Here is a 20,216-nt window from a genome sequence, read left to right on the forward strand (position 1 = left end):
ATAATGATGTGATTTTGTTTTGGCTTGAAGAAAGGAGGGAAGGAAATGAGTGGATGAAACTCCATCTTCCATCAATATTACAGGTAAAGTTTTAGCAAAAGTACTTTTTTCTTCTGACCTGGCTGCCAAATAGTACTTGGATCTCTTTCAGAGGATCTCTTCTCTCAGTTCCACAAACTGAGAAACTGCTAGAACTTGTGTGTGCGCGTGTGTGTAAGGGAGGGTATTGTCCACCTTCCTATTTTCCAAAAAGCAATTATTGGGAGAAATAGTGGTATACACAGAGATCACCAACCTAAAGTACAGAACAAAGACAGCAGAATTGACCTTCCTGAGTGCTGGATCCCTTGCTCAAAGCTTAACCAAGACAGTTTAGGGTAGGTTTGAGCCTCTTCTTTACATTTCTTCATGCTTATAATCAACTCAGAACTAATTACATCAATGAAAAATATTTTTATCCTGTTCCTTCTAGTTTTTGTGTTCAGTTTTTAAAATTCTGTTCATGTGATGAATGGAAAAAAGAAATTGGCTACTGTGGCCATTTTTTTGTCTCTTCTTCTTTTCATCACCTTCAGAGCCTTTAAATCATTTTAAGATGGTAAGAGCTTGCAGAATTTTTAATGGAAGCATATATTGTGGTTCTTTCTCTCTTTTCCACCACCCTCAAGAATATGCTTGTGGATCCATGACAAACCTTTTAGGAAGGGGCCTCTCAAGGCTGAGACAGAACACAAATGGTATTCTGAAATGTCATGGATAAGTATCCAAAGTTAATTATGTTATCCTGGTTCTTGAGGAGAAACCCACAATAATATCACATTTATAGTTTTATGCTTTTTCAAACATAAAACAATCTATGCCATAGCTATAAAGCTGGCCCACCCTCCTTTTGAGGATGGAGAAATGCCTACCTTATCTCCAGATGCCCCATCACCACTGTAACTGATTTAGGACCAACAGGTTTACCTTGGAAGGATTAAAATATTTGTTTTCTCCATCCACAAATAAAGAAAATTCATACTTATGGCCATTTTGCTTGGCTGAAGTATGATCCAGCTATATTTTCAATCTTTGCTTGGTATCCCTACATGTCTCTTCTCAATGGCATCATTTATACAGGGTTGTGTAGAGAATGGAACTATCACTTTCCATTACTCATTCTTCCTAGTTGTAAGGAGCCACTGTTTCTCTATATCCTCTACAATGCAGCAGTATCTAGGTCTTAGGAAGGTGCAAATATACCAACAACAAAATCACCATTTTATTTAATGGAAAGGAAAAGTGGATCCTATCAAGTTATACACTGATATTAATAATACAAGAAGAAAACTACCAATTGCAGTCATTAGCTTTACTGCAGAAGTACAGAACTGCTGCTGTTGACTTTATGTTGCTTATTTCTCAATTTGTATGCTGCCTCTATTAGGAAGTGACTCTAGGCATCTTGCAAAATAGGATTAAAACATCCTTACTGTACTGCTTTCCACTGCTGTTCAACATCCTTTTATTGTTTAAAATCTATTTGTTCAGCACCAAATAAAAGGAGGATTTTGGTTTTTTATTTATTTATAATAAATAAGTAAGCAGTCTTGACCTCCCTCTTGATCATGAATATCTCAGTAAGTAATTGTTACTTGTAGCGATGGAGGATATTTCCTACCCAAAATATTGATTCAAAGTTGTCATAAGTGATAATCTTCCTTTTCCTGAAATAAATGTATTGCTTTATTTTTAAGCCTATGCTGAATTCGAAGATCCATTCATATCCTGAATTCATATATAGCAACTTTTTGCCAAGTCAGCTATAAGTCCAAAGACTATATCTGAAACAAAACGAAGGAACTATTATTGGGGAAAAGTAATGTCAACATTTAGAGGGCAATTATTAGGTCCTGTCCTATCTTCAGTTCAGGGTTTTCACAGAAGGGCTCCTTTGAACATTAATTTTTTAAAGATTCATTTAAAAACTTTTCAAAGTTGATATTTTCTGCTTCAAAAATCTTGCAAAATGAACTTAAATTGATCACACTATGTCCAAAAATCTTTTTGGTAGAACTGTTCATTGTGGAAATGTTACATTTTCATATGCCATTGGTTACTTATTTAAACTGTGATAAGACACAGAAACCGATAAATTGTATACTTTCACCGACAGTATCCTTTTTGGGAGAGACTGATAACTCAAAGCCTTCTATGTTGAGAAAGTTGCTTAAATTATCTTGTCTCCTATAGAAACCAGTACTGATACTGTATAAAAAGACACATCAAAATTACGTTATGCAGCTTTTGGAGCTTGACATAAGTAAGAGAATTAGAGAATAGAAACACCAAGATCACAGATACTGTGCAAATATTTAAAGCTGAAAACCTGAAACCTAAATGTTAAGCTCCTTTGGAAGCTCCAAAACACTGGAAAGCAGAATATGACATGCCTAACAACTATTTCATGCGTTGTATTTCCTGCGAGTTGGACTGTTTTCATAGTTGAAAAGGTAAAATGAAGGTTTCAGAACCAAAGGAAATGTAAAATGAGAGCATTGCTTACAATAGCTATTTTTTTTAGGCTGACGTGGTAACATGAATGATTCAACAGTTTTCACCTAAAGATTTTAAAGATGTTTCACTTTAAAGAACACATTCTAGTATAGAAATATGACACTTCTCTTCATTTTAAAATGATTTTTAATGTTAATTTATTTGCTTGTGCTAAGAGACAATGTTCAAATATAATCTCACTTTAATTTTTCTGATTTTCTAATGAAGAACCATTTCTTGGCACGAATATATAAAAGAGAGTAAGATAAACATGAACAAACTTGCTTCTTTTTACTGATTCTTGTGTAACTAATGAGGTGTGTGTGTGAATGGGCAAAACAAAGTTAACACTTCTTTACTGTGGAAGTAGAAAGGTTGGTGTTAGATGAGTTTTACAAGAACATATTGTCTCAGGCCTTGGGAGATCCAGCTTTCTGCAGAAATAATTTGTAACTGTCAAATGTTTATCACTTACTGCATTTCATATTGGGCAACTCCAGGAACTGGGATGGCCAGCAGATGGTGATAGAAATTAAACTTATGATACGGTTCAGTAATCAGTAAGGCTTGGAAACATTGAGAAGCTCTTACCTTCTTCATCCTTATGCAATATCTTCTCTAAATTCCAAGCGAAACATGATAAATACATCCTACCCTCTGCTCCATTTTCAGTCTACAATATCCTGTCTTTCTAGGCACAGACAACTAGCAAAGTTGGGCTGACTTAAAATCTAAGCCATCTAAAGAGCCATCTTTAATATCATTAAACAATGTAGCTAGTAATCATAAACACATCTGAACAAATCACTGGGGGAGCCATCATTCAGCTAATACAGAACTGTGCAGCCAAGTCTCAAGACAGACTTACAAAAATAACTCAGATTGGGGGCAAAATTATAAAATTTTAACTCTCATTAAAACAGCTTAAAACAGAAGAATTAAGTTATATATTTATCGGCTCCAAACTGCCTTGACATGATGCAAATTGCTTAAGGCTACTGTGGGAATAAAAACTACCCACGCTGCATTGAAGTTCCAGTTGTGAAAGCCATTGTTTGCCACTATTAACATGCTTACAAGAAATTAAATTCATAAACTTATAAATCCAAAAGCCTAAGAAAAAGAGATTAACTCTCCTTTCTTGCCAGAGTTCCTTTTGGACCCCATTTTATCAGGAGATGAGCAGAGAAAGAATGCAGATTACAGTATACAGAAGTGGTTGCCAATCCGATCTTGCCTCTATCATGTCCAGAAGAGCTCCTATCCTTTGTTAAAAAGGAAGATATGGCAAGTCACTCATTTTGGTGCAGTACAGGAAACACCGCAACCTTCTTCCCTCTCTACGTTCTATATAATGCCCCTACTTAAAATGCTCTATAAAGCAAGCTGTAATTCCCAGTCCAATAACCCAATCACATATTTATTAATTTGTGACACCATGCCCACTAACTGTCCCTGAAGCTTCCCTTATGAATGTGTGTATGTGTTAGATTATTGATTCTACTCTCTTCCTGCTTGCTTTGCTCAAACCTTTCTTCTGCTAGGCATGCAAGAGCATTTCACTATTGCTGCAGGTCATAATTGAAAAAGACAGAAATGCTCAATATGACTCATACATTATTCAACTTATCAGCTGCCCAAGAGAAAAAGAAAAGGAGAGGTTTGCATGTCTATCACTTCTCCTATGAACAGAAAAAATAATTTTCAATTACATTACATGTATGCAGTTCTGTTCATCAAGAGAATCTGGAGCCAGAGAGACAGAAATGCATAAAAAAGGATAGGCCAGGGAAGCAACTGCAACAGATCTGCTTATGTTTAGATTCTTGGCTCCAGTTTGCTTCTTTATGATGTATCAAATTGAGAATGTTAGCAAATAAAACAAATGTCAAAATCCAGGGCAGAAGTCTAAATCAAATCTTGTATTAGCTATCTGAAATGACACCACTGAAGCTAAATAAAACCTGATTGACTGAATGTGAAGTTCTGCTTTAATGTAAAGTCCTATGGGGCCCTTGTAATGCCTTTGTAGCATATATTTATAAAACACACAAGACTATCGTGACAATTATTTAAAGGAAACACATGCCATGGCATTTCTACATTCCAGTATTACTTAGAGAAACAAGAGAACAACTGGAGGACTCTTGAGGCAATTTTTGCATCTTTGCCACTAGCATCCACAATCTGAAAGGATTTTAAAATATCAGCAAACCCAATAGGATAGGAAAGGATAGTCAAGTTTTTCACAGTAATCCTTTAAGAAGTTGTTGCAAGCCAATTGTTCAACTGATAAAATGGACTTGAAATACCATTTTCATGAACATCAATCTCATTTTCTACTCTAAATGCAATTATTTAAATTTATAAAGGTTCCAGAGACAATCTGAGGAATCAAAATATCCTATGCTATTATTTTATTCATATAAAACATTTCTCAGTCATGAATTTATTCACTTGGGAAATAATAATATAGGACCAACAAAATCCCACATCAAAGAGAAAATGTTCATGGATTTGCTCTTGAAGAGCCCAAAAAGCATTCAAGAACCTGTCATGCAGCCTGGGTCAGAGCTCACATTTTTCAGGACAAAGTCTACCCTTTCAAGTTCCTGAAAATGTATTATTTGCACTTTTGAGGAGGTCTAATAAGCAAATAACAAAATATATTAAAGAACCACAGCTAGTACAAGGACTATCAACTGTTTGAAACCACCTGTTCTATTCATGAGCTCTAAATGTAGGTTCCTACTAATTCTGCTGCAAACACATGAAATACTACAGACTGATTGTTTATTCCCAACAGTGCATGCATCAACATATATGCTCCATTTGAATAACATTTTTTAAAAGCATCCATTTTCTTTAATTCATATATTCCAGCAAAAGTCTGCATTACTAAAGAATTTACGCAAGCCAAGATACCTGCTTAACCTTTTGTTTGAAAACAGATTTGTTTTATTTGAGATTAGCAGAGCAAATAAAAATAGATTCAAAGAAAACAGTATACTCTGATATTTTCAGTCTATTTATGAAGCTATTAGACAGTTAAATACTACTAGACAATTAGGAGACCTGCAAAAACAAGAGGGGAAAGTATTTCCCTTTTTTTATTTTCCCTCTCCATTCCCCATCCATATATATCGTCTTACCTAGTCTTGCTGGAGAAAACCCAGGCCTAAAGCTGTAGCACACCCAAATGTTTATTCCAGTATTTATTACGTTTCTCTGCACTACAGAGAATGTGCATCCCCCCCATACCTTTGATATGCATCTTATTTACCTTATAGCCCTTTAAAGTGTGAGGGGCTATTGAGCACTCAGTATTTAAAGAAGGGGAAGAAAAACCCTTCTCTGTCCACTTTAATCTTTCTAGAATTTGAGTGGGTCCATATGCCATCTATGGGCATTATCAAAGCATAAAGAGGCAACAAGAGTGGCACATACACACAACCACTGATACACAACCAGCCAGCTACCCAGCCAAAAGCCAGGCAACCTCCACTCCTCTCTTTTCCTTCTTATGCTTCCCAATTGGTATCTTTTGTTTCTGATACATGCTTCAGAGGGAAAAAAGGATTTGTAGGATAATCTAATATTCCTAGTCGACTGTGTCCTGATCCGCGTCACTGTCTCTCTACCAAGAGATAAGAACAGGGAGGTGTGCAGGTAACTACATGACTCTGTACTGTACTGTAGTATAAATGTAAAACAAGCTGAACAATATTTATAAAATGAAAAAAAAGCTATAACAACCAAAGGAAAAATAAACAGAAATTTCTGGTCTCACACACATGCAAGACATAGCCCATTTTACAGTATTAAACTCTGTTCTCACCAAAATATTAAGCGAGGCTGTTACCAAGCAGTAAATTGCCCACCTTTGCTATCACTTGAAGTATTTCAGTGCAACACAGCAATTAAGCAAGTTCTACCTACCTTCTAACACTGTAAGTTTGGCACTAGTGTTTATCTCGCCAACACTGCTGGTAGCCATGCACTCATAAATTGCTTCATCCCGAAGGACACGTAGTGGTTGAATGCGCAGAACTGATCCAGATCCATCATCAAATTCAATAACCTTTTTCAAGAGAGGGAAAAATTATTACCAATTAATTACTAGAATTGATCCATAGAAGATCACTGCCTCTGCATGTGTTAATATTCTAAATTTTTCAGCTATAATTGTGAAATTAAGAAGTGTTGGGGAAATCATATATTCTCTCTACAGCTCCTTCACTGTCCAGTGCAAATTTTTCCACATGATTAAACATGGTTAAAACTTACATCAACAGACATAACCAGAGCTCACTGCTTTTCTTCTTTGGTATATCTATGTAGCATAATGAATAAAATACAAATATCAATACTAAACCATTCTATGTTGAACAAATGAAACGGTTTAAATTAACAGGATAACAATATAAACAACATATATACTATGAAATCAAAGAGTTCAAAAATGCCTGGAAATTTATTATAGAAATAGAACAACTCAAGGAACTGTTTGAAAACCCTCTTCCATGCTTCTTTCTCAAAACAATCCATTGGTGCAGACTGGATATATATTTATCCTTCCAATGATGTACCATAACTCTGACTTCCTCCATGCTCAAAAGGTCCATAATGCTTGATGTAAACAAATGCCCATAATGCTTGATCAAAACTCTTATATTCAGTGATATCCAGCATTTGGAAACAAGACTTTAAACTTTTGTTTCTCATCTTGACTAATAATGAATCCTTCTTAGCAATTAACTGTAGTTAATATCCAAAGGAACTCAGTGTTCTACTATCCAATTCAATATTAATTCAGAATTTTGTTTTTATTTGATGAAAACTAGATGATTTCCTATCTTTGGTCACCTTGTACCTTTCCTACTGAGGAAAGCTGTAGTGAGGACAGCTGAATCAGAGCCATGATTGTAGATACCCTACCTAAAGTACCTACAATCATGATCAGTGCTGGCTTTGGCCACCTAGCGTGTTTGTTTGGTGTTCAGGCATGATGAAGGGGGAAAGTGCCTTTTTCAAAACCATCCTTGTTTCAGTGGCTAACCTAGTAGGCTGGATTAGGACCATAGACCATAGATTCTAAGGTACAGGCCCTCTAAAATATTAGGTAAAACAAGTAAACTGAAACCAAATGGTATAGTTTCAGTAATACTGGGAGAGAATATACATCCTCAGGGAATGCAGTTTTAGCTTCAGATGTTATAAAATCCTATTCTTATAGTGTAGAATCTTGCAGATGTATGGATAGACTTGGTATTATTCAAGTCACACCAAAAGCAAAAGTACCATGTTAGCTGTAAATAAAATTTCAAATGTGGCAGGCAGGCAGGCAGGCAGGGGTGGTTGCAAGGTTCAACTCAATATCTATTAGTACTTAAAGACTTAAGATGGAATGCGCTCATAGATTTCCAGTTGTACTTAAGGTCCTCCAAAGATAACTGGGATAAAATTTACCATACTATTGAACTTGGAAGTACAATTAAATTAACATTTTTAATCCCATCTTGTATAAATCATGAATTATGACCACTAAGATTTGGTTGGCTACTGTAACAAACCACTATTTGCTCAAATTAGGATAGGAATGGGTGCATTGGAAGAGGGATGAGAAAAGGAAGAGGGAGCATAAACACTCAAGGTATAGCACAGAAATTTCCTGGGACAGATAGAAATAGTAAAATAGGGCCTTTATATTTCTGTTCCATGGAAGTTAAAGTAGTATTTAACAATCCTAAAAAACAAAAGAGTTTTTGGTTATCTATAAATTGACCCTTAATAGCAAGAGGTGGAATTTTTATTTTATTTTATTTTATTTTACTTTGCTGAAGGAAGTGTTTCTGTAATTGAAACTGGGTGGGAGCAATTCCATCAGTCCCTTGCAGTCACCAGGTGCACCATCACATTCTGCTCTGTAGTGTTGGGGATTTCTTTAGAACTATCTGGGAGAACAAGAAGGGACCATGGAAAACAACAGAGAAAACCATGCTATGTAAGCAGTTTCCCACTCCTTTGATACTGGATTCCACCCAAAGACTTAAAATCAGTAGACATAGGAATTAAATGATTTTACACTAATCTAATTTCAATTTGTAAACAGAGTGAAATTACATCTCTGAAATGATACAGTGATTATAGAAGGAAGCTGTACAAAAATGGGATGAAATTTCCTTTCCTTCAAATAAGAATTAATTCTTGTTAAATGAGAACCTGATGAGCAGGATATAACTGTACCAGCATTCTCCTCCTCTCCTTCTCCAACAATTAGTACTTAGAAGCATAGGGCCCCTGAGCTGACAGCAGTTATATTCCCATCCTAACCACCAGTAGTTAACTGTTTTATTTTCATCTTCCTTTAGAGCTGTTCAAATTGGTGGCCATCTTACCACAGCAAATCCTACAGTTTAACTGTGCAGTGTATAAAGTATTACTTAGTCTTACTCAAGAATGTATGTACTCAATATATATTACTCAAAAATGAATGTATATATAAGAAAGGAAATACTCCTTCCAGTCCTCAGGTTTTATCCTACTTAATTCCATTCAATGTATGAGCCATTCCAAAATTACAAGCAAATGTTCATTCTCTACATACCTCAAATCGCTGGGAGCTGACCTTTTTTCCTTTCTTCATCCAAGTGATGCGTGGCTTTGGCTCCCCTGTTGCTTGGCATACAAAGGAGGCTACACCACCAGAAATCCCAATCTGATCTTCAGGAGTTTTCATAAAGTTTGGTTTGCCTGTAAGAGAAATAAACTGACTGGTGAGATATAGGGCCTAAATATACAGCATTTCAAATTAGGAGTTTTAAGCACTACCAAGTAAATCCAACAGTACAAAGCTGCCTTGCACTGCTTTCTCATGACAAGCTTGTGCCAGACACGCACTTCTAAACACTTATGTTATTTTTCCTTGTACACTTGTCTGAATTAAGGACTAGGGCAGGAATATGAGGGTATTTCCATCTTAAGTAGTCTATTAATATTTCACGACCCGAAGACAGTGGTGATGATAGATGTAGTGGTGCCAAGTAACAGCAACATCAGGAAGAAGGAATATGAGAAGCTGGAGAACTACCAGGACTAAAGGAGGAACTAGAGAGGATATGGAAAGTAAGGGCCAAAATAGTTCCAGTGGTGGCAGGGGCATTCAGGGCTGTGACTCCTAAGTGGGGAGAATGGCTCCAACAGATCCCAGGAACAACATCAGAGCTCTCTGTCCAGAAGAGTGCAATGCTAGGAACAGCTAAGATACTGTGCAGGCTTAAACTCCCAGGCCTCTGGTAGAGGACCCGAGATTGAGGAAGACACATAGGGGTGAGAGGGGATTTTGTGCCTTTAAGTCAGTGTTGACTCCTGGCAACTGTGTGGACTAGTCCCTGCAGTTTTCTTGGCAAGGTTTTTCAGGAGTGGCTTGCCATTGCCTGCTTCCTAAGGCTGAGAGAGAGTGACTAACCCATGGTCACCCAGCTGGTTAAGGGGTATCCCTTAGCACATACCTGCTATTACTATATTTTTGAAAAAAAAAAAATCAAAACTCCTGGTGATGCCAATCCACAATAATTACATACTATTAAAAATCATGGAGAGAGACTGCCCTTTTCAGTAGAGTTGAGCAGAGATGACTTGCTGATTCTGCAAATTATTCTCAGACTGGAGAAGGGAAGAAATGTCCATCTAGCTAGTCTTTTTATTCAACATAAATACATTCCTTTAAAAAAATGTTTTCACATGATGAAGTGTGTTGAAATGATAGAATCATAATCCCAAGTTAAGTTGAGCACTGGAAAAATGGATCAGAAAAATATGATTCAAATGTTAATGGAATAATACAGTCACTTTATTTGCCAGCAGGTCATTTGAATGTTAAAATTGGAAAGGGATACTGGATATTAATCAGAACTGAGACCATCACACTGCAAGGTCTTTGGAGAAATATTTAGGAATCTGGAGGTTAGAAACAATTAATTCCTTTTATATCCTTTGTGTGCTATAGTACCTCAGAATAAAGAGCTAATGCAGCTAAACTATTTCAACCAACACCATTCAGTCCACCTCCAATTTGCCAGATATTTATGCATACAATGTTTTTTGAAAATGCTTTAAAATCTCTGGATTTTGAACAGCCATTTAAGCGTGAAGCTAGAAAATCTTTCTGAAATGCAGGAAATGTGCACCTCACTTCATATTGCCACAATATGAGACAATATTTTGAGATTAAAATCAATGATTTATTAGTTGTGATTGGTTAACCTATATTGATAAGTATGTTTACTTCCTAAATTCACATCTAGTTAGCATTTATTTATTTATTTATTACATTTATCTCTACCCATCTTCCCCTAACGGGGGACTCTGGGCGGCTCACAAAATCCATTAAAACAATAAAGATATAAAAGATATAAAAGATATAAAACATAAAATATATTGCTTCATCTTTATCTTTTCCTTCCATTAAGATTTAAGCTAATGTTGATTGTGTTGTAACTGATAGTTTTGCAATACAGTTCAACTGTTTCTATTAGACTTCTGCACTTCACTTGTTCTTTTGCTGTTGTTGAGGCTTGAGGAAGCAGACAAGGAACTTTATCATATTAATTCACTCACTTTTATGCTAAATTTTGTTTTACTTTGCTTATTGTATCTAATAAACAGGGATCTTCAGCTGAGTCCAGGAAGCAGCAAATTCCAATTTTAACAGGAGGCAGATACCAGTATCTCTAAAACAGGCAGTACTCTCTCTACTTCTGAAGAAAACCTGAGCCCAGAAGATGAAATCAATGGTTTCAATGGTTGTCAATATACTTTTCCTAGACAAGCGCTTGAAGTAGTAGTTGTGGGTCAAACTCTCTGTACAGGTAGTCCTCAACTTATGACAATTGCAACCGGGATTGCTGTTGCTAAGCAATGCGGTCGTAAAGCACGACGTCACGTGAGTGCATCTCTTAGTGATGGCAATCCTGGCAGTCCAGGTTGCCATCTTAACCCCAAGACACATAGGTCATTAAGCGGGAATTGGCAAGAGTCTCAGGTAAGGAATCTGGGGTGCCGCAAGGGGTGGGGAAAGCCAGGGAGGTCTTGGGAGACCCAGTGCAGGCCACATGTGAGTTGGGAGAGCCTGGGGAGAGCCTGGGAGGGCTGGCAGAGGCTGCGTGTGGGCGTGTGTGTGTGTGCTGCAGATGGGAGTGAATTACTGGAGCAACTTGTGACCTTCCCTGCTGGCTTCCCTATTGACTTTGCATGTGGGAAGCCAGCAAGGAAGGTCACAAAGGGTAATCACATGACCATGGCTCCCTGAAACATCATAAGTGCGAGCCAGGCTCCTGTGCCCCCAGACTGCAATCACACATTCCCTTAGTGAATGTATGAATCCATTATATGCCAAATTTAAAGTATATGCAGACAAACCTTTACAATTTTAAAATGCTAACCTGTCTACTTAAATACATTTATCTGACAATATAGTGAATACTGAACTAGCAGACAAATGTATGCAGTCCCACAAATTATGCCAGGGCAATAACATGATTTTAGTTTATAACAGGCTTCAGCCACCATAAGAGAGAAAACAAAACAAGAATAAAAAAAAGAATAAGATAGCACAACTTAAAATCAGCAAGCTATTCAGCAAATATCAACTGGTATAGAGCACAAAGTAACTATCAAGCTGATTGGATTGATTTGATCCATCAGAAGCAATGGAACAAAATAGCCACTTCTCCAGGAACTGCTAGAATCTCATCTGACAGAAGAAAAAGATACATAAAATTTGTCAGACCTGCCTAATATATTTTCTGGAATAAAAAAAGATTAGAGCACAGTGGATATCTCTGTCGTATTAACTAAGCAAAAAAAAATGTCTCCCTGCTTCTTCCTCATACAATCCAGAAGGGTATAAATGTTCAGTGAACATATTTCAATACCAACTCCACAAACAGGGTTGGTGGCAAAAATTAAAGCCAGCCAATATGAAAGTCCTTTGCTAATTTAAAGCTAAATGATTAAAAATGTAACATCTGGGTACAAACCTCTTCCTAGACCATTACATCTAACATAACTAGAGACAGTTAAATTCTATATTCCAAATGCATTGTCTCAGAATGAGTTTTGCTTAATAAAATCCTGATGAAACCAAAAACTCAGATGAGAACCCACATGAATGAAGTACTTCCTTCAGTGACTTCTTCTAGACAGATTATAAACTATTTAGCAGCATGGTTGAAGCACTCACACCAGCTAAGCCAAAAAATTAAATAAACTGATCCAAGTTCAAGCCTCAAATCCAGACTCCAAACTCAATTCTGTGATAGATACACAGTGAAGATCTGCAAATAAAGTTCTGAAGAATTAACACTAAATACCCCAAAGGCCAAATTCCTTATATGCATGTACTTGGTAACAGCACAGCAGCTCAGTCACTACTTTTGCCTTGAACTCCTTAAATGTAGAAGGAATATACTGACCACCTCGAGGAAAGTTAATGCTAAACCAATCTCCCTCAGTCTCCCCCCCCCCCCCACTAAATGTGTTGGGATTCTAACTGCCAGAATTTCCAGCTAGTGACTCTTGTCACACTAGCTGGGATTTCTGAAATTTACCATCATGGTATCTGGAAAATGCCAGGTTCAAAATAGTTGTGCTAAGCTAAGAGATTGTAATGAGCTATGTTTTGTCATGGAGTGTGAAATAAATGCTAATTAAACAGAATATAAAATATTACAAGGTGTGGTTAATGCCTCAGGCAACAACCTCCTGCCATCTGATTCTTATCCAAACTGATGTCCTTGCTAAATATTGCCCTCTCTTCCTCTAGAGTGACTCTGCCAATTAAGTTAATTGGCTGCACCAGAGAATCACAACCCTAACTCCAGGTCAGTCTTTTAAAATATAGAAACCTCCCCAGGCATTATTTTAAGATAAAGATTTCAGTTTTTAATTATTGAAGGAGGACAGGTGTGTTAGTCAATGTTGACAAAAAAAATCAGGAGACTGGTAGCACCTTTTCCAAGTAACAAATTTTATTAAAAGGCATAAGCTTTCGTGAGCTGCAGTTCACTTCATCAGTCTATCCACTCTACAGTATGCCTCTGATGAAGTGAGCTGGAGCTCGCAAAAACTTATGGTTTCTTTATAAAAAAATCTGTTAGTTGGAAAAGGTGCTACCAGATGCCTCCTGAGTTTGTACTTATATGTACTTAAGTTATGAAAATAAACAACAATTTGTGAATGGCAGAATATGCCCTTGACTGGTGGGCTGAAAGACATTTTGGCCTAAGGTCACCAAGCTGTTCTACTAAAATAAGTCTCACTTTATGTTTTGAATATCTGGCTGTCTGGAGGGCATAGAAGTACAGAAAACCAATTTAAATATGAACAAAAAACAAATATGCAAAGCAGAAGAGGTCACAAATGAACACAAAGATTCTGCAAAGGATTTAAAGGGGTAAAAAAGCCTTTCGTGAAAAAATTTGCTTTTTCAGATACTTGGCATTCTTCGTGATAAAAGTGGCATTTACACATTAACTAAGCAATAAATATAGAGATGAATGAACAAAAGGGATTCTTTTCACTTTGTTGAATGGGTCAAGATCTACAAAACACAGGCAAAACATTCGTCTCATCCATAGCCTTTAATAGAAGGAGCTGCCTATTCATTATCCAAGACTCTGTGGCAAAAAGAAATTACTAACAAAACTGGCAGTAAACCACTTAAAATTAAATTATCTCATAGAGGGATCTACTGGATCAACTGCTTGTGCTCAAATTGTTCCTACCTTGCATCCAAATTTGTCACTGTATCTGACCATAATTAACACTGATGACATGAAATCATAGGATGCTGCCAACCTAACTGTATTCAGAATTCACTTTCTTAATGGGAATTTAAAAGCATTCTTAGGTATGCAGGAAAAAAAGAGAGCAGGGAAGGAAGGAGTGTGCAATTTTATTTATTTACTAGACAACTTGTGACCCATTGGGTCATTGTTTCAGAGATATTTCCTTACTTAAATAGAGAAACAGAATGATCAAGGGCAAAAAAACAGTGCGACTTACAACTTGGTGCCAGTTTCTCCATTGACTTTGCTAGTGGGAAGCTGACAAGGAATGTCAGAAATCTTCCTTCCTTCCTTCCTTCCTTCCTTCCTTCCTTCCTTCCTTCCTTCCTTCCTTCGTCCCTTCCTTTCCACATATAATGTAGGCTTGCGCCATTTGCCTTTACCTCACAACCCTCAGGAGAGCCCCAGTGAAGCCTCCACCTCCTCCTCGGCTGACCCGCAGAACTGCCGACCACTTTGCTGGGGAGAGGTGGGACAAAGGGAGCCGTAGAACATGAGGAAAACTGCATCCCTGCTCCTCATTCTGGTGTGTCCCCAAGGGCCCTCTCCTTCGAGGGAGGAAGACGACTCATCTGTCAACCACTGGCTCACCCATCCACCACCGGCTCTCCCCCAGCCAGCCCTACCTCACCAGCAGGCATCTGAGTCATTTCTTCATCCTTCCCTCAACACCTACCACCACTAAGAGATTTCAAATTTTGGCCTCAGTTCCAAAGCAGTCAATTACTGCTTGCCCATTGGGCCTTGCCACCAGCTGATTGAGTGCAGGGGCCAAAGGAAGGCAGGAAAGAGGTCAAGGATCCCTCCCTCCCTCCCTTTCCACATATACAGTAATACCTCAGTTCATGAACGCTTCTGTTCACGAACAATTCGGTTCACGAACAGCACCGTTCGCAAAATTTTGCTTCTGTTCGCAAACTCCGCATCGAGTGACGAACATGACCCACAGCCATTTTCCCTGCTGTGACACATGGTCGTGGCTTCCTGTAGGGAAGGGGACTCTCCCTCCAAACAATAACCGCCTCCCCACCCGCCTTCCTGTCCTCCACGCCAGAAGTCGCTTCGAGCAAGGTTAGCGTTCTCTCTCTTCGTACTGCACTGTACTGTATTTTGTTTCATATTTTTGTGGTTTAAAAAACAACAACATATGGTTCAAAACAGATTAACCGTATTTACATTGAACCTTATGGGAAAATTTGATTCAGTTGGCGACCAAAATCGGTTGGCGATCACATTCGTAGGGGTCAGAACAGATTAACCATATTTACATTGAACCTTATGGGAAAATTTGATTCAGTTCACGACCAATTCGGTTTGCGACCAGAGTCGCGGAACGAATTAAGTTCGTGAACCGAGGTACCATGTAATATAGGCTTGCACCATTTGCCTTCCCCTCATGACCCTCAGGAAAGCCCTGGTGAAGCCTCCTCCTCCTCCTCAGCTGACCCGTGGAACTGCCTGCCACTTTGTTGGTGGGAGGTATGACAAAGGGAGCCATGGACCATGAGGAAAACTGCTCCCCATTCCAGGGTGTCCCCGAGGGCCCCCTCCCTCAAGGAAGAGGGTTCACCCATTGACCACTGGCACCCCCTATCCAGCCCTACCTCACTCACAGGCATCCAAATTGCTCCCTCATCCTTCCATTAATGCCCACTGTTGTTAAGAGATTTAAAATTTCTGCCTTGTTTCCAAAGCAGCCAAACACTGTTTGCCCGTTGGACCTTGCCACCAGCCGATTGGGCGTGGGGGAGAGAGGGAGGCAGGAAAGAGGTCAGGGATACGCCGATGACGATCATGTGACGTGGGCTGACCACGGTGGCAGGGCAGCATAGCAGCGCTGAAGCAGTCCCAAAGTTTCCAATGGGTCCCAGATTTTGTGTGCATTCTGTAAGTTAGCCCATTTGAGGTACCTTGGTTCAAAAATTATTGCCATATGATGCACCGTTTCACCCAGTTGAAGATTACAGACATGAGAGTTTTAGTACTATATAGATTTATCAAATTTATATGCTGCACATCTCACTGTAATAAGTGACTCCAGGCAGCTTACAAGTAAAAAAAACAATTAAAAAAGATAAAAGTCTTTACAAAAATATACAAAGTTAAAAGACGAAGAGAGCATTTTCAAGCCACTGACCACTCCCGGTGCTATGAGCCCCCATTGGAACCCCATGCTAGTTGACAGTTCGAGGTCTTAATGCTCTTCCAGAAGGCCAGAAGAGTGGGGGCCAATCCCACCTCACGGGCAAGATGTTCCATAGGACAGGGGCGACAGCAGAAAAGGCTACTTCTCGATTGACGACCAGTCACATGTTTGCGATTTGGGCTCTTGGCAACCAGCTTGCACTTACAACAGTTGCAGCGTCCTGCTATCATGTAATCACCATTTGTGACCTTTCCTGCTGGCTTCCCACAAGTAAAGTCAATGGGGAAGCTGGCAGGGAAGGTTGCAAGTTGTTCCTGCAAGTCACTCCTGCTGCTTTTCTCTCAAACAGCCCGCTACAGAGTATGAGATCCCAGGGATTATGTACTCTGTAGCTGTCAGGCCTAGCCCAAGGAACTCCAGGAGACCATGCAGAATCAATCCAGCAATGTTTATTAGCTACAACCCCTTAACAAGAATCTTCCCAGAATGAAACCAGTTCCCAGGCTCAGCCAGTTCACACCGATGGAATTTCTTAGGGAGATGCCAGTCTCCTCTGCTTATCTCTTCCTTGCTCCTCTGGAGATGAGAGCACATTCTTTACTCCCCTCCCACCATTCCAGTCCTTCACAGTAGCGCACACGTGCCTGCAGCACCCCCCAGCCACATTCCATAGTGCCTGTCCACCACAGTGCCCTCTCCCCCGCCTGCCCGCACTTGCGTGGTGCTGCAGCACACCACCCCGGCCGCACTCTGTACTGCTCACCTGTCCTGCTGGCCTGCTTGTGAGCCCCCCGGGGCTTGCGACTTCTTACTGGCTTCTCCATTGACTTTCTTTGTTGGAAGCCGGCAGGAAGTTGCAAGTCACGGTCACATGAAGTCTGCACTTAACGACCTGCAATCCTCACCTAATGATGGCAACTGGGACTGCCGGAATTGCTGTCACTAGGCAATGCACTCATATGACATCCCGCTTTACAACTGCATCATTTAGTGATGGAAATTCCGGTCCCAATTAACATTGTTAAGCAAGGACTACCTGTAATCAGATTGTACATTACTCTAAACAATGATTTAGTATTAAGTACTGTAATATGTCTGAAAACCATGAGCAAGACTCGGGCTCATGAACTTTCTGTCTACCATGGCTGTCAGAACTTAATGGGACCGAAAAAAATTATTTCCCATTTTTTGGGAGGATTCTTGTGGGTGGACAGCAAGGATCCTCCAGAGTCCACCAGAGTTAGGTGGTTAATAAATTTAAATAAATAAACAAATTTGATTGTAAAAATTCATTGAAAGTATTAAATTCGTGCCTGGCCTCCCAGGCTTCTTTTGTAGTCCAACATGAAGGTTACTAATTATGTCCTTTTAGAATGACAGAACTCTTCGAACAAGAGTTTTGTTTTGAATGCAGAACAAATAATTGTGTTCCAGAGGTTCTGCTGGACTGTTTTGGATCAACCATGGTTCAGAAGAGCCAAAATCTGATGTCAAGCCTCTTAGCTGCAGAACATTATCAAAGAAGTGAGATTGACACAGGCTTTCTTTAGTGAATTTAAATGCTGAGGACTAAAAGTTAGAGTACAGAATTTTAAGAATTGAGATAGGAACCCTCTAGCTCTCCTTTATTAGTGAGTTCATTACAGCAGGATTTCTTTGAAACTTTTACATTTCTTTTACTCAGGCAGTTTGCATGTCAGGCTAAGAATCTGATAACTTACTAATGACCTCTCCCATCTACTGATTGTGTGTGTGTGTGTGTGTGTGTGTGTGTGTATTTTCTCTTCCATTCTTAGCACAATCTCTCACAACAGTATTTTGGATTAAGCAAAACTGGGCATATTTACATAATTAGAAAAATGTTATATAATATACAATTTAGGATGTCTAGATCTGGGGAATGTGGCATCCTTATTAAAGGAAACCAATGTATTACACCATTAAAAAAAACAACTTTATACTACTTTAAAATTTCAAGTGAATAAATCTAAACTTTGTTTCCTGTAGATTTTTTTTACAGTTCCAGAACAGAACAGATATCTGGAAGAGTAATTGCTTTCTATAATATACATGATTAGTGATTTTTTCTCAAAAAGTGTTTTCAATCTATAATATGCACATTCAGTATGTTATTAAAATGTTTTGCAGGCTACTAATTTTAACTTTATTTGCAAAACCAGGCTGTTATTACACTAACTGGATTTTAATGGATTCTTGCAGGGAGCTTACATTTCAACTTAGCATTCCTGTATTCTCTGTACATACAGAGAATTCAAAACAGAGCATCAGCAGACAAAAAAAGGATCACATACAAGTTGCTAAGATATTAAATTTCATTTTTTGGGGAGGAATCAAAAATATTAAAATACGCATTTATACAAATTAAAATAGCTGTTTCATGGATATTCCCAGTTATATACAGTATAGTAAATATGGAATAATTGTTGCCCAGCTTTCAAGAAGAATGGAAATAGCAAATCAGTTTGCAACCTCTTCATGTGCAAAATGTCAACCCCCTTCCCAAACCTTGATTTTTATAGATTTAAAGACTCTTCATTGTGGATCAAACAGAATATAACCCAATTTCAAAAGCACCACAGTGGTTTAATTAGAATCATCTCCTTTGGAAGGCTCATAGTTTGGACTTAATAACATTATTTTGTACGAGCTATTGAAAAAGCTAATTATCTTTACTATTCTAGTTCTAATCTGTCATATTCCTGCACCCACTTTGTATGCATGTTGTATGCAATCACCAGAAGTCAAGCTCAACTTGAGAGAGTCTACCTTTTCTGAGAACAGTTTTGTATTTCAAATTTCAATTAACTCTCATTTAAGTTCAGGTCCAAAGCCTGAACATTTTCCTTTCTCTAGTAGAAGGGTGTCACTATTACTATCTTCTGTGAATAAAACAGGAGAGGAGTAGATGAAAATTGCATGCTTCTTCAGTTATCTTCCCTCAGTAACTCCTCCTTTCTTGTCTTAGTAAGTTTGATGCATGAACCAACTACTTGGCCTATAGGAAAAGTTACTGAGTTGCAAATTCACCAGTCATAACAGATCTCCAAATCAAGAACCTTACTTAGGATAGATTGAAATAAAAGGATAATTTAAGACAAATCAGCATAAAACAAAATAAAAATATATATTCTCAACTTTCAACTGAATTTATTTATTTAACCTGTACCATCTACTGAAGTTTTCAGTTGTTTAAGATTAAAAACATAAAAGGAGACTTAAAACCAGACATATTAAAATCAAAGTTAAAATAACCAACATTTACAGTCCCATTTTTAAAAATGTGTTTGTAATGCCTTTTAAAAGCCAACCAAAAATCCCCCCACTAGGTCATCAGACAGCATATTCCATAGACCTAGGGCAGTTACCTCTAGTCAATCCAAGTTAAGCTGTTGGCATCTCAGGTAACCTCTTTAGATGATCTCAGTGAAGAAAGGGAAAAGGTGTTATCTAAAATTGCCTGGACGTAAGCTATATAGGGCTTTAAAGGTCATAGTCAACACTTTGTGATTTGCACAGAAATAAATTACTAAGATCCAGTATCAAGTTCTTTGCTTTTGACTGTGTGAGAACTAGTTCCCAGACCATCTCTCTATTCAAGATCTCCCCCTTTCCTCCTACCTAGATTGGACTAGTGGCTCTCTGGATCTAAGCTATATAGGGCTTTA

General features: G+C 38.3%; 1 protein-coding gene across 6 annotated transcripts in view; it reads right to left on the minus strand.

Moving 5' to 3' along the window:
• PTPRF (protein tyrosine phosphatase receptor type F) overlaps positions 1-20,216 on the minus strand; it is a 513,056-nt gene that overhangs the window by 229,912 nt on the left and 262,928 nt on the right. For all 6 annotated transcript variants that reach the window (XM_088153593.1, XM_088153590.1, XM_088153592.1 and 3 more), the window contains 2 exons: positions 9,143-9,288; positions 6,475-6,616 (listed from right to left, as the gene is read on the minus strand). In XM_088153593.1, coding sequence (XP_088009719.1) covers positions 6,475-6,616; positions 9,143-9,288 — 288 coding nt within the window. The remainder of the gene's footprint in view (positions 1-6,474; positions 6,617-9,142; positions 9,289-20,216) is intronic.

The sequence above is a fragment of the Python bivittatus genome, unplaced genomic scaffold, assembly GCF_059951505.1.
Source record: "Python bivittatus isolate LINGU-HERP-01145 unplaced genomic scaffold, Pbiv_v1 ctg000700_np1212, whole genome shotgun sequence".
In the NCBI taxonomy this organism is placed as follows: Eukaryota; Metazoa; Chordata; class Lepidosauria; order Squamata; family Pythonidae; genus Python; species Python bivittatus.